We start from the raw sequence: 20,166 nt of genomic DNA, 5'->3' as shown, positions 1-20,166 counted from the left end.
ACGGGAATAAAAAAAAAAAGGGAATTAGGTTGAAGTGAAATGGACATGTGATGAGTAGAAACAATGAATATGTGGGCAAAAGAGTGATGGGAATGGAAGAACAGGGGAACAGAAAGGTAAGGGAGGCCAAAACGGTGGTGGATTGATAAAGTAAAAGAAGATTTCAAGAAAAGGGCTTGAATGGAGAGGATGTGCAGAACATATTGCTAATTTCATTCATTCAGTTCAAACATACAGATGTTATATTGTTGCATACAGGTGCTGGTCATAAAATTAGAATATCATGACAAAGTTGATTTATTTCAGTAATTCCATTCAAAAAGTGAAACTTGTATATTAGATTCATTCATTACACACAGACTGATGTATTTCAGATGTTTATTTCTTTTAATGTTGATGATTATAACTGACAACTAATGAAAGTCTCAAATTCAGTATCTCAGAAAATTAGAATATTGTGAAAAGGTTCAATATTGAAGACACCTGGTGCCACACTCTAATCAGCTAATTAACTCAAAGCACCTGCAAAAGCCTTTAAATGGTCTCTCAGTCTAGTTCTGTAGGCTACACAATCATGGGGAAGACTGCTGACTTGACAGTTGTCCAAAAGACGACCATTGACACCTTGTACAAGGAGGGCAAGACACAAAAGGTCATTGCTAAAGAGGCTGGCTGTTCACAGAGCTCTGTGTCCAAGCACATTAATAGAGAGGCGAAGGGAAGGACAAGATGTGGTAGAAAAAAGTGTACAAGCGATAGGGCTAACCGCACCCTGGAGAGGATTGTGAAACAAAACCTATTCAAAAATGTGGGGGAGATTCACAAAGAGTGGACTGCAGCTGGAGTCAGTGCTTCATGAACCACCACGCACAGACGTATGCAAGACATGGGTTTCAGCTGTCACATTCCTTGTGTCAAGCCACTCTTGAACAAGAGACAGCGTCAGAAGCGTCTCGCCTTTGGACTGCTGCTGTGTGGTCCAAAGTTATGTTCTCTGATGAAAGTAAATTTTGCATTTCCTTTGGAAATCAAGGTCCCAGAGTCTGGAGGAAGAGAGGAGAGGCACAGAATCCACGCTGCGTGAGGTCCAGTGTAAAGTTTCCACAGTCAGTGATGGTTTGGGGTGCCATGTCATCTGCTGGTGTTGGTCCATTGTGTTTTCTGAGGTCCAAGGTCAACGCAGCCGTCTACCAGGACGTTTTAGAGCACTTCATGCTTCCTGCTGCTGACGAACTTTATGGAGATGCAGATTTCATTTTCCAACAGGACCTGGCACCTGCACACAGTGCCAAAGCTACCAGTACCTGGTTTAAGGACCATGGTATCCCTGTTCTTGATTGGCCAGCAAACTCGCCTGACCTTAACCCAATAGAAAATCTATGTGATATTGTGAAGAGGAAGATGCAATATGCCAGACCCAACAATTCAGAAGAGCTGAAGGCCACTATCAGAGCAACATGGGCTCTCATAACACCTGAGCAGTGCCACAGACTGATCGACTCCATGCCACGCCGCATTGCTGCAGTAATCCAGGCCAAAGGAGGCCCAACTAAATATTGAGTGCTGTACATGCTCATACTTTTCATGTTCATACCTTTCAGTTGGCCAACATTTCTAAAAATCCTTTTTTTGCATTGGTCTTAATTGATATTCTAATTTTCCGAGATACTGAATTTGGGACTTTCATTAGTTGTCAGTTATAATCATGAACATTAAAAGAAATAAACATTTGAAATACATTAGTCTGTGTGTAATGAATGAATCTAATATACAAGTTTCACTTTTTGAATGGAATTACTGAAATAAATCAACTTTGTCATGATATTCTAATTTTATGACCAGCACCTGTATATGTTATGTTTAAACTCTGTGGGAATGGCCAGGTAGGGACAATTCAGAGTAAAGAATGCTGACTGATTTACGTGAGCTGTGACTTAACATTGACCTTTCACCTTATTCAACAAGGTTAAATAAAAATATCAAACAGAGACCTTGTGTATAAAACGTTCTTATGCCTGGAAACACGTGTAAGCACAAAAGTCGGAGTTTATAAAACAAAAACTTGGTGTGGAAATTGGCTTAACCTTAATGCAAATTTTGACCATCTATAAGTCCTACACAGACTTTTTTGGTGTTGGCATTTTACTGACTCCGGACAGAGCAGAAAATCTCGTTTGATTACGTATTTCAGTGACACATCAGTAATATCCCAATGTTCTTGAACTGATTACACTACAAGTCAAAAGTTTGAAGACGCCCAAAATGATCATGTTTTTGTTAGAAATTGACACCTTTTTTTATCAAGATGCCATTCAAGAGATTTAAAACTTCAGCCAAGACATTACTAGTGTTACTAATGGCTGTTATTTCTTGAAATGACTGATTTTAAATTTATTATTCACATACTGACTGCAAAGCCCCATTTTCAGCAGTCATTCTTTCAGTACCCCAATGGTCACCTTCTTTAGCTTATCATTAATTAGTCATGTTTAAATGCTACTTCTGCGGTGGGTTGGCACCCTGCCCGGGATTGGTTCCTGCCTTGTGCCCTGTGTTGGCTGGGATTGGCTCCAGCAGACCCCCGTGACCCTGTGTTCGGATTCAGCGGGTTGGAAAATGGATGGATGGATAAATGCTACTTGGTTATTAGAGAAACCTTCGTAATTGCCTTAGCACCACTTAAACCTGTTATTCTCTTCACTTGGGTTGCAAGGTACTGGCATTATTAAAGGTCAGTTTTGGGTTCAGAAGTGGGCAAAATAAAACAACAGCTTTCTTTAAAATTAAAAAGTCAGTCTATTTTTTTTTTTTTGTGCCGACTGAAGGTTATTCCATATAAAAGACTGCCAAGAAACTGAAGATGTCTTACAAAGGTATTGTAGATGCCACATGGGCTGGACGGGCATCCCAGCTGGGAGAGGGGATGGTTCCTTGCCCGGACGGGAGATTCCTAATGGACAAATAAGCATCCAAGCCAGGGAGAAGAAAGGGAGCAGACCCGGAAGGGATGGACGGACAGCCCACTGAAAGAAAAATATATCAATGGGGGTTTTTTACACCCCCAGCACACTAAATGGCAGTAGCCCTGGATATCGGTGCCCAGTGGAAAGCCAGCAGGGCATGCAGGGAGATGTAGCCTGGCAGAGCAGCCCTGCTAGGGTGACTGGGTGCCACAAGAGGGCACTGCTCCTTGCTGTGATGGACTTCCATATGAACTGGAAGTGCTTCCATTGGGCAATGGCCCTGGCATCGGAGGTACTCCTAGGTCCTTAATAAAAGGGACCACACTTCCTTGGCCAAGCGAGTAGGAGTTGGGAGGAAGAAGGGCAACACTTGAATGGAAGAGGGCAGTGCGGAGGTAAGAGTTGGAAGAACACATATTTTGTGGATATTGGAGAGAGAAACCTGTGTTTTGTGTTCTTGCAATTGTGTAAAGGATATCAGTGAATAAAGCAACTTTTATTTGAACCCTGGACTGTGTTTGTGTGTTCGTTTCGGGGTTTGGGCTCACTGACACCTCGGTTTCCATTACAATGTTCACTACTATCTTGAGGGAAAACAGCAAGCTGGATCTAACAAGAACAGAAGACGAGACAGGACCAGGATGTACAACTGCATAAGAGCACAAGAACATCAGAGTGTGTGGTGTGAGAAACAAACCCCTTACAGATCCTTTAATATGCACCAAATACCAGCGTCATCTACAACAGAGAAAAAAACGACTCCAAGATGCAGGCCATAGAGACAGAGTTTTAAAAAAAAAGTAATATCTGAAACTGGCACATAAAAAAGAAAAGGTTAAAATGGGAGAAAGAATGCAGACATTAGACAGGTGATGACTGGGAAAGCATAATATGGTTAGCTTCCCAGAATCGTCTTTCTCTGTTGCAGCATGAAACCTGAATTAGCCAATTAGTTTGTGATGTAACATTGAATTTCTACCTCAATCAATAATATAAAACTAAAAGTAACAAACTCATCCAGAAATGCCATTTTTGTGGACAAACTGTACGCAATACATTCTCAGTGTGCTTAGTTTGCCTTTTAATTTCACAGAAAAACTGTCTTATCTTTAATATACTTTGTTAATTCTTGAGAGACAATTACAGTATCTTTTCACATGACCTTTGGGGGTCAGAGCACAGGGTGAGCTATTTTGCAGCACCCCTGGTGGATTTTTCAGCAATTTTTTCAGGGCCCAACAGAGTAGGATCTCTTCTGACAGTAATAGGATTTGAACCAGCAACTTTCCAGATACCAGCGCAGACCCTTAAGACACACAGGCATCACTTCACCTCTTGCTTTTTATGCCAACCAATAGTAACTTTTCATTTCTCCAAAACCACAGAGCAGAAATTCACGTGAAGAGAATGAGGTTGGAAGGTGAAACATCATAAATGGAAACTCTGAGCACCCCCTTGCGTTCATAATAGCATTTATGAAGCTTTAGACCTGCATCCGCTTTTAGAATGACAAGTTGTTTTCTGTACTATCAGTAGCACCAAGACATGTATAAACTGATTTTAAAAACAACAAAAAAATTTGAAGACAGAGATAATAATAATAATAATAATTATTATTATTTACATTTATATAGTGCCTTTCTCACTGCTCAAAGCTCTTAGACAGAGGGGAGCCACTTCAACCACCACCCATCTGGATGATGCGACAGCAGCCATTGTTGCACCAGTACGCTCACCACACATGAGCTATTAGGTGAGGAAGTGACGAGAGAGTGTTAGCCAATTAGAGACAGGAGATGATTAGGAGGCCAGAATGACTAGGCCATGGAGGACAGTTTAGCCTGGACTCTTTTCAAAAGATGCTCTGGGATTTTTAATGACCACAGAGAGTCTCATTCATAGGATGGGCCATTTTTTACAGCCCAGTGTCCCCGTCACTGCACTGGGGCATTGAGATCCACATACAGACCACAGGGTAAGCACCCCCTGCTGGCCTCACCAATACCTCTTTCAGCAGGAGCCCAAACATTTCCTAAATGGCATCCCATTCAAGTAATGGCTGGGCCCAAACATGCTTAGCTTTAGGTGGGTGGCCTGTTGTGAAACGCTTCTTAAATCCCAATCTACAAGAAAATGAACAAAACCAAAGAAAATTCTTCTGAGATAGAATTCAGTTCTTGGAAGTTACTTACTGGTGGTCTATGCACTAACCAATATGCTCTTTCTTGGCACTCAAAGACAAATCGGTCACCCTTCTTACGTTCTTTTCCTGCCCTGGAATGAAGAGTAGGAAATGGTTATTATCGTCATTTTCAGTAACGCAGACAATCTTCTGGATTCTAAGCATTAGAATATTAAATGCCTACTTACTGCAGTAAGAATAAAAAAAATGAAAGGAAAAATCAAAGAGGGCAATTGCGATGGAGATTTTACAGCAGGACTCCATTATGCCTTGATCTCTTGCACAGCCAGACCTTACCAGCTTGATAAATGACCTTGGCAAATGCTCTGCAAAAGGCAGTTATTTACTTGGCAATTCTTGATCCTGATGTATATTCCGTGGGTATTTTTTCACACCTTTTCTACATAATTTTGAGTATAGAAATTCAGCAAAGTAAATGACTTGGGAACTGAGTTTTAGTTTGAGAAGTCGCTTGGAATAAATGGACAAAATTTTTATTAATTGTCTCTTTACTTGCCAGGTTCTGCAAAATAAATGTTTAAGGTGTTTTGTACCATTTAAAGTAATTTACATTGGAGATACTCTGTAAGGCAGCGTTTCTCAACCTTTAAGTATTTGCGACCTGAGTTTTCATAACAGTTTTAATCGCGTCCCCCCTAACGTTTTTTTGAAAGGAGCCCACTAATACCAATTTGTTCTTTTTTAATTAATTATATATCATAGACACATATTTTATTATACCTACTTAACTTTTATCGACATTTATCTAACTCTATATTTATTTTTCTAGTATCAGAATGTAGTTTAAGTTCATTTGTTTTGGTTTCAATAGATGTATTTTTCATATTTTCGATTCTTGTTTTCTTTTTTTCACATCTTCGCGCCCCCCTTTTTGTTACTTCGCACCCCCCTAGGATGGCCCACCCCACAGGTTGAGAACCACTGCTGTAAGGTACTATATAAGATAATGTACCAGACCAGGCTACACATTTGGCACAGTGGTTAGTGTTTCTGCCTTAGAGCTACACAGCTTAGCTTTAAATTTTGGCCTCTGTGTCCTTTGCAAATTCTTCGTACATCTGTAAAGGAAGTTTGAAACTTGAAAGTACCCCATATGATAAGGAGTCACAGTGGACTCGTCACTATTGACACACATATATGCATCGGAGACGGATTATGAGCTCAAATATAGATGTTTCACAGCTGTTCTCTGATGCTTTCTCCTTTTATTTATCTGCAGTCCTACTAATGACATCACTTCCAGGTCCCAAGATTGTGCCTCCTGATGACATCACTTCTGGTTCTGGTTCTCACAAGATTCCTACTCTTCCTACTTTTCACTATGAGTCCACCATCTTACCTATGTATATGAGTTCCATTTTAACTCCCGTCTGTAAAGACATTATTCTTTTGTTTTGCTGTTTCAAGTGGACGGGGTGGCATAACCAAAACCTTTATCCTCGTCTTCGAATATTACTACACTATCTACATACAGACAGTGTACAGAAGCCATTAAGAAGGCTAACAAAATGCCTGGTTATATAGCATGATGTGCAAGGCAAGGAAGGCTATGCTTAAACTTTAAAGCACACTGGTGAGGCCTCATCCAGAGTACTGTGTACTGTTTTGGTCTCTGGACTACAAAAATAGGGCCAGAGAGAGCCCAGAGGAGAGCAACCAGGCTGATTCCAGGACTGCAGGGCATAAGTTATGAGGAGAAAATTAAACAAACTAAACATTTTCAGTTTAAGCAAATGGTCATTAAGGGTGTAGTAGAGCACTTTTATGGGACTGTGGTAGCAAATGAGTTTTTAAATAAGAACAGTGTACTGGGCAGAGGTGGATGAGTGGCCGTGGGATGTTGATAAGGGAATTGGCGAAGACTGCGTTCATGTGCAGACGTGCAATTTACCCATTAGCACTCTGGGGTTTGTAATTAAGGCACCAGTACCCACTGAAGTATAAAAGGAGCCTGAGTAGGACAGAGTTGGGGATAAGAAAGAAAGAATGAGAAGAAAGAATTTGGGATGGGCCTATACGTATTTCACTTCTCAAACTGGACAGTTCAGAAAAAATTTGTCTATTAATTCTTCTTCCTTAAAGCCTGGACGCAGGGCCGGATTTTCCTATAGGCTAACTAGGCTTCAGCCTAGGGCCTCAAGATCAAGAGGGGCCTACATTCAAATTGTTAGCAAAATTAAAATTGCACTATTCTAAAAACAGTGAACACTAAAACACTGAACCGAAAATAAGGAGAAATTCTATGCATATGACTAATAAAGAAACATAAAAATGTATTGGTTAATCACAGTAATGATGTATTTTATTATCTCTCATGTAATTTACAAACTTAAAAATGGAAGGTGAAAGGGCCTCATAAGTGGAATAGCCTAGGGCCTCTTTTCATATAAATCCGGCCCTGCCTGGACGTCTAAGCCTAGTCCTGCCTGCCTACCCTGGATGTGACTTAGGTTCACAGCAGGGTACACACATTCTCACCTTTACACACACAAGATTAACTGAATAAAAACTGCACAGCCGAACCATCCAAACCAGGTCCATGACAAAGTAAATTCGAATACTCCACTGGGATGCCAGGCTGGAACTCAGATGACAGGAAAAATCCTGCATTAACTTGTACTTTTCATACTTAAGTACACCTAATATCAGATACTTTAAAACTATAGTTTGCTCATAGCAAATTTTACATTGACTTGAGCAACTTTTCAAATGGTTATCTTTACTTTTACTGGTGGTTGAGTACTTCATACAATACTAGGTAGGCCCAGGGAGGCATGTAGGGTTTTTGTTTCTTTGGCTTCAGTTTGGATACCAAGGTACTCCTTATCATTTATAAATCTCAATAATATTTATCAGCAAATTCAAAAAGGCATTGGCGGTGTCATGAGTTGGTTTGATTTTTGGTCCTCAAAGGCCGCCAGTGTTTACTTCCGTCGTTAGGTTCATTTCTAGCATTGCTAGGGGCGTGGCCTCTGAGGCTGGGACTCAAGTGTAATCGACGTGATAGGATAAAATGAGTGCAAGTGCTTATTCGATCTGCAGATACCAAATCTCTGAAGTATTCAAAGTTTATTTTTGTGCTCATTTCTCACATGTACTTTCAGCTTTGACCTTCTTGTTCTCTCGACTAAGAATATTGTCTCTCGTATTGGGCTTCACCTTCGTTTCCCTTTATTTTTATTTTTTTTGGTTTTGTTTTGTTTTTCACATGCATCCCCTGGTTTCTGCTCAAAAGTTTATCTTCCAGTTCGTTTACAGAATAGGCAGCGTCACAATGCTGACAGTTAGGGAAATTTGCCTAAATTGTCATTTGTGTCTAAAGAAAATATGAATAGTAATTGCAACTTGTTTTTCATGTTGCAGACCACCAGGGGGCACACCAGTCACCCAAACATCCAACATGACAGACACAGACACAAGTGCCATAAAACAGAAGGCTTTTATTCCATGGGAAACGTTTTCCATTCGTTTCCCACTAGCACCAATCACAGTTCAGCCCAGAAATTCACTCCGCAGCACTACTTTTTCTTCTCTTTCTTTTTCTCTGTCTGCCTTCACTCCTCTTCCCGCAAGCTTTGTCCTCTACCTCCCGACTCTGGTGCGTCTCTGTGATGCAGCTGGCTCCTTTTTAGGCCGCACCCGCGAGCACTCCAGGTGTCTTGTTAGCTCTGAAATCAGGTGTGGATGAAGCCCAAAGTGGGGCTCTCCAGCTTCCACAGCTCCCCCTGGTGGCATCCACAGGACCCTTCTGGGGCTGTGTTGACAAATAGTAATTCCCATACAGCCCTGAGGGAATCCGAGGCACCGTTGCAATCCAGGGGGGCTGCCAAGTAGCAGATTGAGGAAGATCGCGCCCTTCAAAAGCCATCTCCCCCTGTCCTTCCTTTAAGGAGTCATCCCAGCCGGGTAAAGATGCAGGCCGTCCCTCACAATGTCTAGAATCTGTAGTGGTACTAGCACTCAGACACACAGAGGGCGGGTCTTTTCATCCTGAGCACACATATTTCCCTTATTCATTGAGTAAGACACAGACACCATAGGCGTCAGGAGAGGATCCTAGACCTGTGTCATGAGATTTGACGACCTAATGTCAGAGATGAGTACGTATAGCCAAAAATTTAATTTGAAAGTTTAATATGCATTATCCAAGTATGTTTTCAGTTGGAAAGGAAGCTATGCTACCAGTCTAAGACAGGTTGAAATCTAAATAATCAACTTAGACTCCAGCGTCAACATGCACCATATGTCTCTGTTTAATGCCATTTGGGATAGGATTTGGAAAAGCAGTGTTAATGCTTGCGGAATGTCAAGCTAAAATGTTTGTGATGCTCCACCTTTCGGATGACAGAGATGTAGTAACCAGACAGACATACAGACAGACACATAGAGACTTATCCTTTTATTAAGGGCTTGTGTTACTGCAAGAACTGTAGATGACACCCTTCAAAATGCTAAGATCTTTAGATTTCAGACTGGTAGGTCACACTGGATTTGCTGAAAACCCCTTCATTTATAACCCTACGATGTCAAGTATCATGCTTAGTAAGCAGAGCACATCATCGGCCTGCTCTTCATACACTAAACATCTGGTGTATTGTAACACAAAAAGTCTGTGTACAACCATATTTGCAAAGAAGAGAACGAAGAATACTTGTGCATTCATGGATTACTTTTCCTTTGGGTTATCAACAGTTAAATAGAGCCAGAAGAGAGATTACAAATGGCTCCATTAAGATTCACAGAGGAGTCAACCATGGCTAAAAGCTAAAAAAAAAAAACTAAAGCATTAAACCAAACAGAGGGGCAAAGCCAAAGGTGCCTGCAAACCCACCTGTACTGCTCTTTTGCCTGCATAACGATAAAATCCCACTTGTGGTTTATTTTCTTATTCAGTGCATTATAATTTTCCTAAAGGGAAGAAAAATAAAGAGATATTAAAATTCATGGATCAAAGCAAAGATAGGTCTTGACAGGTTTTCTGAGCAGTGGCTGACTAATGTCAAATGAAACAAAGTGATGTGTGCTGCCAGTGGAATCTACCCAGAAAGCCAATGTACTCTACAGGCTTTTTTTTAGTGAATAAAAAAAAAGATTTATGTAAAAGTAAAAGGAGACTCTGTAGCATCAGCGCCATGATGTTATGTGTTACCTACAGATGTCCCAACTCCTGGACTGGACTGGCCTCTGGCATGTTAAAGTGTTTACTGTCTGTCACACCCAAATCATCTTATTGTTCTGTCTCAGAGTAATAAAATTTGTTTTTCTTTTAAACTGACCAAGACATCGGAGAGAGATTCACAGTTAATAAGAAGCTAAGGTCAGAATTAGCAGGAGATAAGAAATAAAACCAAAACTACTAAGGCAAAATATACTCAGAACTTGAGATGAAAGTCTTTTGCCTTAAATAATCTTCTTGAGAACAACAACTATGATTGTTTCATTTTGGAGTCCGGACTCTTGGGCAAATAGAAAGTTCACCATGCTGATCTAAACACCCTTAATATAAAGATGTAACACATCACAGACACTCTAGAAAACTACAGCACCTCATTAAAAAACTGCGACAAGGGGAAGCTGAAAAATTATTGAAATTGGTCAAAACAAAACTGAAAATGGAAACTGTTACATTTGAATCACCCAAGCTGCAAAACCATTTTAAAAACATAAAAAAGGGGAGATACAAAAAAATGTGAACTGGAAAAAATACAAATTAGCCAATTCCTAACACTTGCGGACCGTAGGAGAGGGGGTTGTCAATTTGAAATTGGCTCAGACACAGCAAGCAGAGGGTTATGGTGCGAGGAACCCTATCAGACGTTAAAATTGGTGGTCCACAGGGGTCAATGGTAAGGCTGCTGATGTTTTTAATATATATAAGTGATTTAGAAGTAACCAGCTGGTTAAGTCTGCAGATGATATAAAGCTAGGTGGATTGGTAGATAATTGAGAATCCATTAAATCATAATGGAGAGATTTGGACTGCATGCAGGATTGGGCAGATTTATGGCAGATAAAATTTAATGTAGGCAAATGTAAAATATTACACATGGGAAGTAAAAATGTTAGGTTTGAATACATAATGGGAGGTCTGAAACTTGAAAGTACACCTTATGAGTAGGATCTATGGGTCATAGTTGACTCAATACTATCAACTTCCAGACAGAGTTCAGAAGCCATTAAGAAGGTTGACAGAATGTTAAGTTATATAGCTCCTTGATGTGTGGAGTACAAGTCTAAAGAGGTTATGCTCAACCTTTATAATAATAAATAATAATAATTCATTACATTTATATAGCGCTTTTCTCAGTACTCAAAGCACTATAATGCACTGGTGAGACCTCATCTGGAGTACTGTGTGCAGTTTTGGTCTTCAGGCTACAAAAAAGGACATAGCAGCACTAGAAAAGGTCCAGAGAAGAGCAACTAGGCTGATTCCAGGGCTACAAAGGATGAATTATGAGGAAAGACTAAAAGAGCTGAGCCTTTTCAGTTTACACAAAAGAAGTTTAAGAGGAGACATGATTGAAGTGTTTAAAATCATGAAAGGAATTAGTACAGTGGATCAAGACTGTTATTTAAAATACAAAACTGAAACTTGTTAAGGGTAAATTTTGCACAAACATTAGGAAGTTTTTCTTTACACAGAGAACCATAAGCATATACGCTACCAAGTAGTGTGGTAGACAGGACTTTAGGGGCCTTCAAAACTTGACTTGACATTATTTTAGAAGAATTAAATGGATGAGAACATCTAGCTTTGTTTGGCTGAATGGCCTGTTCTCGTCTAGATTGTTCTAATATTCTGAAAAAATATTTTAATCTTGTGGTGGGTTGGCACCCTGCCCAGGATTGGTTCCTGCCTTGTGCCCTGTGTTGGCTGGGATTGGCTCCAGCAGACCCCCGTGACCCTGTGTTCGGATTCAGCGGGTTGGAAAATGGATGGATGGATGTATGGAATATTTTAATCTTTATCCTGTCTGTGCCTCCTTCAGTTTTCAACCTCCTCTGATTCCTTTCTCAGTTACTGATTTCCCAGTGACCCAAACACCAACCTGGGCCGGAGCCTGTGAGCCCCAGAGCACATGTGAATTTTCTTGTGTATGACTACCTCTCATTTTGACAGTTATGAAAGTTGTTTTTTCTTTAATACCTTTTCATAATCTTCCAATATTCCTTTCTTCCGAATGTTTTTCTTTGCAAGGTAAATTGCTGAAAGAGAAAAAAGATATAAATATGTTTTCCTTAAAGAGGTCAAATCAGAGAAGAAAAGAAGGCTCAAATTATACAGTATTAACATCTAGGACAGGGGTGTCAAACTCCGGGCCTGGAGGGCCGCAGTGGCTGCAGGTTTTCATTCTCACCCTTTTCCTAATCCATGATCAGTTTTCACTGCTAATTAGCTTCTTTTCCCATCATTTTAATAGCCCTGTTTTTAAGGATTCAGTCTTCTGAATTGATTTGTTTCTTCATTAAATGGTAGCCAAACAGAAATGAGACGTGAAACGAGCCAACAGATGACCAGCTAAAGTGGGATTTCAAACTCCAACCAATCTCTTAATGAGAAGCTGATACTTGCTGTTAATTAAACCCGTTATTTAAATTCCATAACTTGTTGCTGCTCTTATTCTGCCACAGCAGACGTTTCCAAACCTGCTGATTTTTCTGTTTTTTCTAAGAACACCGTCAAGATGTTTTGGTGACCTGAGAGATCAACATTACCAAAACCATCACTTTTCTTTATTTTCAGATATTGCGTGACGGGCACAGGTGAGCTGGTCATGTGGTGGCTTGGTTTGTGTCTCATTGTTTGGCTGCTAATGAAGAAGATGGCTAGAATGAAAACCTGCAGCCACTGCGGCCCTCCAGGACCGGAGTTCGACACCCGTGATCTAGGAAGAGGAACAAATTTGGAATGCATAGGAGACCAATGGGGAACACAGAGAGATCACAAAATTAAATCATATGTCCTTAAGCACCTTATGGAGGTACAAATGTGTATTTTGTGGCATGCATCAATTTTCCTCACCTACTTATTCTATTTCTAGGTTGCTGGTGCCTATCCAAGCAGTGCTGGGCTTATTGTCTAGAAAGAACAAATTCAGGCTGTACCACACACTCCCACATTCATTCATATACTGTATGAATCAGACTTACCAATAAACATAACATGCACATCATTAGGAGAGAAACTACAGTAGTTGGAGAAAATCTGTATGACCATGAAAAGAATGTGTAGACTCTACATGAACATTAAACAGACCCCCAATTTTAAATTCAGGTTCCTTGAGCAGCGAAGCAACAACACTAAAGTCTATGCCACCATGCCATCTGTGGTAAACTTTCTCCAGTGATTGTTTTAACTACGCAGACATCAGCTTTCCTTTGTCTAAATCCAACTGGCATAACCAATATACTGGTGCCATTGAGATAAAATGTTGAATCACCAATAGGGGAATGACTTTTAGAATTCTTATTCAAGCACTTAACAGTTTAGGTTTTGTGTTGTTGTGTACTCACCATAGTCTGTCTCTTCAGCTGGCCAGTGTTGTGTTGGCCAAAAGTAAGGAGTCTGTATAGAAAGGAAGATTAAGAGTGGGTGAAAAAGTTAACAAGTAGTACAGTCACAGCTATGCACAGGCTATGTTGTTGAAGGGGAGTGACATTTAAAGCCTGGCAGGTCTGTGACAAAGGTGGCGAACAGCCCAAGGTGTTACTCTTAGCACTTTCATATAGTTAGACACTGAGCCTTTATCTCTTTATCTTTGTTCTCTTGTCTATATATAGACGATATTTTGAATTCTTGTGTATATTTGTGGAAAAATAAAGAGCATTCTATCTATCTATCTATCTATCTATCTATCTATCTATCTATCTATCTATCTATCTATCTATCTATCTATCTATCTATCTATCTATCTATCTATCTATCTATCTATCTATCTATCTATCCATCAGCAAGATAAAAAAGTTGATGGTTGACGTCAGTCACAATTCATAGGGAGGACATGGAAGTGGTGCACAGTCACAAGTACCTGAGGGTTCACATAAACAAAAAACTGGACTGGTCTGACAACACAGTGGCGCTGTACAAGAAGGACTAGACCAAATTTTACTTGCTAAGGAGACTCAGGTCTTTTGATGTTTGTAGCAAGCTGCTGGAAATGTTCTACCAGTCCATAGTAGCCAGTGTGGTGCTCCATGATGTGGTCTCTTGGGAAAGCAACTTGAGCTTGAAAGAAGCACAACACCTGAACAAATTTATCAGGTAAGCCTGCTCTATCACAAGGTTAACCACTAGAAGCTGTGGTGGAAAAGAGTATTGCAGCAAAATTGGATGTCATTATTAAAAATCCCCTCCATCCCCTCCAGGAGTACTTTTAGCCACAGACTCATTCTACTCATTCTAATACTAATAAGCACTTTTGCAGAATGCAATGTTTCCTCCTGATGTACTCATTAAGTCCATTTTGAATTATCTGCTGTGACAGATAGGGGGCGCTATCGCTCCCTTGAACCCTTGGTCACCACGCCAGACACCAGGTAAAATCCAAATATTGAATTTATTATAATAATTATGTGCACAAAGCACTTCCACCTCCACTATACTTCAATAAACACTACAATAATAAACAATACACTAATCAATCCTCCACTCTCACAGATGCGTTGCCACCCTTCCACCCAGCTCAGCTCAACGCTCTGGTGTTTCTCAGAGTCTTTTATAGTCCCTGACCCGGAAGTGTTTCCCAGCCTTCAGTCCATGTGACTCCTTATCACTTCCGGGTCAGATAAAAAGTCCTCTTCTTCATCCCGGAAGCACGTCATTCCTCTTGCCCATGTGACTACTTTCAAGGCGTAAGGGCAAATAGTCGCTGCTCCTCCCTGCAGTGCCTTCTAGCAGCCCCCGTGGTATCCAGCAGGGCTGTAAAGGAAAACTCCAATGTCCATAATTCCCTGCTGGCATTTGGGGCACCTCCATGCTGCAGGGAGGGCTCCACCTGGCGGCCTGGGGGTATTGGCCGGGATGAACGGCCGGCCATATATCACACTGCATAATATGCATTTATTTATTTCAATGTATTTATTTATCAATTGATTGATAGATTGTGTGCATTATTTCTCTCATGAATATGTATCTTTGTTTTTTATGTTTCTGCTGCTGTATGTATCCGAATTTCCCCATGGGATTAATAAAGTCTATCTATCTATCTATCTATCTATCTATCTATCTATCTATCTATCTATCTATCTATCTATCTATCTATCTGTCTGTCTGTCTGTCTGTCTGTCTGTCTGTCTGTCTGTCTGTCTGTCTGTCTGTCTGTCTGTCTGGATAGATGACTCACTTTCCTTTTACTTTCTTTCCACCTTTCCTCAATTGTACTCCTAAATGTCAATATGCCCCTGAGCCAAATTAACATTTCAAAATGGCTATGGTCAGTTGAAGTGACCAGATATTAAATTAACCATCCACTCTTTTTCAGATCCATTTTCATACCCACTTCAGTGTCACAGTGCAAGTGCTTTATCATGACACCACAGACTGCAAAGCAACTGTCACCATCTATCAAAGGAACACTGACGACTAGTTTAGAGTTACCAGTTACCTTAACCTGCATGAATTTTATGAATTGAGAAGCAAAAAACAACCAAGGAAAATCATCCACACAGGCACAGTGAGAACATGTAGTGAATACCACAAAAAAGTATTTTATACATTCAATGCAATAGTTTACATACAGTATACTGTATTAATCACACACTCAGTGGGGTCACAGTGAGTCAGTGGAGGAGATTAAACCTGCAATCCTGGAGTTTAAAATGCTTAGCCACATTTCTGGGGTCTTGAGTTCCTAATCCTGTAGTGCGCCTGGTAGGCTGATCTTCTGTTGTTGATATACTGCACATCATGACCTGTAAACTTAACTGTCCTCTTTAAGCTGCCGACTAGTGGATTGGAAACTACACAGGTGACTGTTTAGCCCATGAAAACTGATATATCTGCTTAGGTATGAACAGGAAAAACAATCAAAAATGTGTCTGTCCTGATTATGAGTTGTGTTTATGGCATGCCTCTATACTATATGGATCATAGCCTAATGATCACATTCACGCTGGGTGAATGTCATTTATATACAGTACAAGTGGGCATGTAAATATTATTAAATATAAAGTACTTTGCAAAATGTTTATGCACTTTAGATAGATCACAAAAATATTTGCTTTAAGTGGTTATTTAATGGTCTTCTGTATTCGTGTGTGAATAGAAGAGTGTATTGTACAGTTTCAGACATTCCTTATTCTAAAGCAATACAATAATATACATATCTGAATGTCCTTAAAGAAACAAATACTGATTTCATTTGTTTTTTGTTTTTCTCTTTACGGTACTTTATAAAAAGTTTACCAATTAATAAAAGTTATTCAAGGCATTATTTTTGAAAGCATTACTACTTTACAGCATCTTTTGTCAAATGAAAGACTTTTCCACAGTAATTCTCTCTCTCTGTATGTGTGTTGTGACGGATGGCGGGGGTCCATGCCTGGCTAGGACACCCCTTCACCACATCTGCCAGGGGGACAAGGGTGGGAAGCCCTGTATCTCCCCCGGACACTAGATGGCAGCCTCCCTGGGTTGCAGCGGTGCCTTGGACTCCCCCAGGGCCTCATGGGGGTTGGAGTTCTATGCAGCTCTGTGGGCTTCTGTAGGCACCGCCAGGGGGTGCTGCAGCAGGAGCTGCTGGCCCCTTTTGGGCACTGGTTTTGCCACACTCGGAAGTGCAGCCGGATGTTGCCAATCAAGCACCTGGAGCACTTCTGGGTACCCAATAAAAGGGAGCCAGCGACCACTACTCAGGAGCCAGAATGAGGAGGAAGAGGACGAGGTTGCCAGGGAGGAGTGGTGGTGCCAGAGAGAGGAGTATAAGTGCTTTGTGTTAACTGTATACTGTGCTTGGGACTGTGTTGTAGCTGGAGGGAGTACGGGGAAGACATGCCCTCCAGATGAAGAAAAATAAATAATTGTTTTATTTTACATGTGCCTCCTGTGTTCAATTTGTGTCGGGTCGGGCACTATATAGCATCATTCTTACAGTGTATATATATATACTGTATATATATGGAAGAGAAGGTCTGTGATAAGGTTTGCATATTAGCAGTTGGAGATCTACAAAGGAAGAAAAAATGAATCACGTATCATAAAGTAGTTTTTATTCCTGAGCTTTCAACCCCTGCCAGGGGTCTTCATCAGAGAATAATGCTTAGACTTACAAGAATCAAAGGCAATATATAGCAAACATTACGTGGAGGGGGTGGTGGCTAAGTCAGTGTGATGGGGGGGGGGGGGGGGGTATTGGGTGTACAGTTTATTTATTATGAACATGTTCTTCTTAAGTTTGCATATGCTGGATTTATGTCCAAGTGTCTGTTGATGGCGTTCTCATTTGATAGCCAAGATTCGGCCAGCTCTCTGGCACTTTTAGTATTGGCCTTAAATTTGACTTGTACATTGTCCCAGTTAAATGTATGTCCTGTTGATTTAGTATGCGTGTAGATCAATGAAAGTGAGTCCTTTCTTCTGACGGCATTGCGATGTTCCTGTATACGTGTTGCGATTCTTTTTGAAGTTTGTCCTATGTATACCGCTGAGCAAGAACTGCATGGAATGCTATAAACTGCGTTTCATGTTTCTGCTATCGATTTCTTGTTTTTAGCATTAAACAGGACCGTGCAAAGATTGTTCATGGGTTTGTGTGCTATTCTGACGCCTGACTTAGCCAGGATGCGCGCTGTACCTTCAGACACCTTGTGGTGATAAGGGAGTGAGTGCCAGGTGGGGTGGAGGTTCTGATTCAATTCAATTGTTTGCTGAGTTTTTTGGCGTCTTCTGTGTAAGCTCCGATTAATGAATGTTTTTGAGTACCCGTTTGAAGTGAAAAGGTGGAAGAGATAGCGTCTCTCATTCATTTTTGTTTCCTTCATATTACAATGGGTGTGGACTCTTCTGAATAGAGTTTTAACACAGCTCCGTTTATGAGATACCGGGTGGTTGCTGGTGAAGTGTAATATCTTGTCTGCATGCCAGATCTGACGCCACCAGACTTCTTCCTTTGGGGTATTCTCAAAGGAAAAGTCTATCAGAACAAGCCTCACACTGTGGAAGACTTGACGGAAAACATCCAATGTGAAATTGCTACTGTTCCCCACAAGATGCTTGCCAATACATTCAGGAACATGGAGCACCGCTTCGAAATGTGTCTGGCAGAAAACTGAAACCACTTCCAGCATCGCATGTAATGCAATCGATTACACATACGTCAAAGTATATAGCGTATTTTTTTGGTTAAGATTGCTTCATCTTAATGGGAGTTACAACAGAATATTTGGGGCCTCTTTCAAGTGAATCCCCCTGTATATATCTTTATATATAATCTTCATTTGGATCTTGATCTTTGTTTGTCCGCGAATTCACTGCCTTGTGTGGTGTTCCTGCTGTGTTCAGTAGAGGGCAGTAGTGATGGAGGAGGAGAGGAAGTGAGGGGGAGGATCGTTGGATGAGGTTGGAGTGTGGTGATTAAAGAGGATTGAACTAAAGGAGACTACGTGCTGTTTGTACTGGCTGAATACACAACACCTTGGTTGTTACTTTTGTTTACAAACACTGTCGATACCACTCTTTGTGTTTAGATCTGGCGTCGACACCACTCTTTGTGTTTAGATCTGGCGTCGACACCTGCTTTGTTGTCGAGACTGTGGTTTTTTGTGTTTCTATCGACCGTCGTTGGCAGCACTTCGTCCAAATCGAATGTTCACCCACTTCTTGGAGTCGGCAGTCAGAGTATATAAGTTGGACACACTTCTGGGATTTTCCATCAGTCGGCGTTTGGAGTTCAAGAAAGAAGCATTGGTTCTTCCTTACTCTTTGGATTGCCACAAAGCAACCTGCGAGATTGGAGAAAGGTTGAGAAGAGATCGTGAGAGGAAACGACAGCGTCATGAAAACGAGATGGACTGTGAATGGAGAGAAGCAGAAATGCTCCTCCACCACCACATAATTACTATACGGACAGTGATTCCGAGTAGGCCGTTCCTATCGAATCAATGTCCAAGGGTTTTGTTTTGTAATTTTGTTTCCCTTATAAAAAATCATAATGCTGTGCGACGAAGCACCCAGTTCACGACTGGCAGCTGTGTCTAAACAGGGAGCCTTTCACAGACAACTTTAACATGCGCACATATATATATAGTCACGCACGTGCGCCAGACTGGACAGAGAGGAGGCACTGCCACTAACTATGTTACCTTTCTCTTCCTCCACAGTACTGAGAAACCGCCCAGTGAGGGCAAATGACTCCACCCCTTCACATCCCTGAGCCATAAAAACACAACCATCCAGAAGCAGGCGTCACTTCATGACGGAGAGACCAGAGAGAGAAGAAGCTCCTTTATAACATGAAGAAAACCTGTGTATTATTATACCTTGTGTTATTGAAGGCTGTTGTTTTTGTTCCATTTTGATGCCCTCAAGCGTTTGTTTTTTCATTTTATCGTTGTAGTAAATGGGGACGGCCAGGTTGGTACTCCATCATTTATTTTGCTGAGACTGCCATTACCTCAGATAACCACGGAGAGGCGGAGAGATAAACATATATATAGATAGGATGCTTAAAAAATATTTTTCAGAAATACTGAAAGACAACCATACATACAGCACCCTTTATTCTTTTCACCACAGTCACCCTTTCTGTTTTTATAATATGTTTTTTATAATATGTGGTTAATTTTGTATCACTTTGTATGGTAAGTTTGTTTTACATTAAAGTGAGCTACAAAAAGTTGGTAAGCATGGGATAGCCTGGCTTGTCCAGTTCAACACATTCCCACAGCAACCCCATGAGGAGAAGTTGACTGTAAGCAAAATGAATATATTATATGTATGTAACTGCACTGGCCATTATAAACTGCATTATAACTCTGATAATCTTTGAAGAAGACCAGATA

General features: G+C 40.7%; 1 protein-coding gene across 2 annotated transcripts in view; it reads right to left on the bottom strand.

The window, feature by feature from the left end:
- The window catches only part of LOC114665051 (regulator of G-protein signaling 9-like), a 200,797-nt gene that overhangs the window by 91,330 nt on the left and 89,301 nt on the right, over positions 1-20,166 (bottom strand). For both annotated transcript variants that reach the window (XM_028819421.2, XM_028819422.2), the window contains exons 5-8: positions 13,684-13,735; positions 12,317-12,375; positions 9,998-10,074; positions 5,156-5,237 (exon numbers count right to left, since the gene is read on the bottom strand). In XM_028819421.2, coding sequence (XP_028675254.2) covers positions 5,156-5,237; positions 9,998-10,074; positions 12,317-12,375; positions 13,684-13,735 — 270 coding nt within the window. The remainder of the gene's footprint in view (positions 1-5,155; positions 5,238-9,997; positions 10,075-12,316; positions 12,376-13,683; positions 13,736-20,166) is intronic.

The sequence above is a fragment of the Erpetoichthys calabaricus genome, chromosome 14, assembly GCF_900747795.2.
Source record: "Erpetoichthys calabaricus chromosome 14, fErpCal1.3, whole genome shotgun sequence".
NCBI classification, from domain to species: Eukaryota; Metazoa; Chordata; class Cladistia; order Polypteriformes; family Polypteridae; genus Erpetoichthys; species Erpetoichthys calabaricus.
This window is presented reverse-complemented; position numbering and strand designations above follow the sequence as displayed.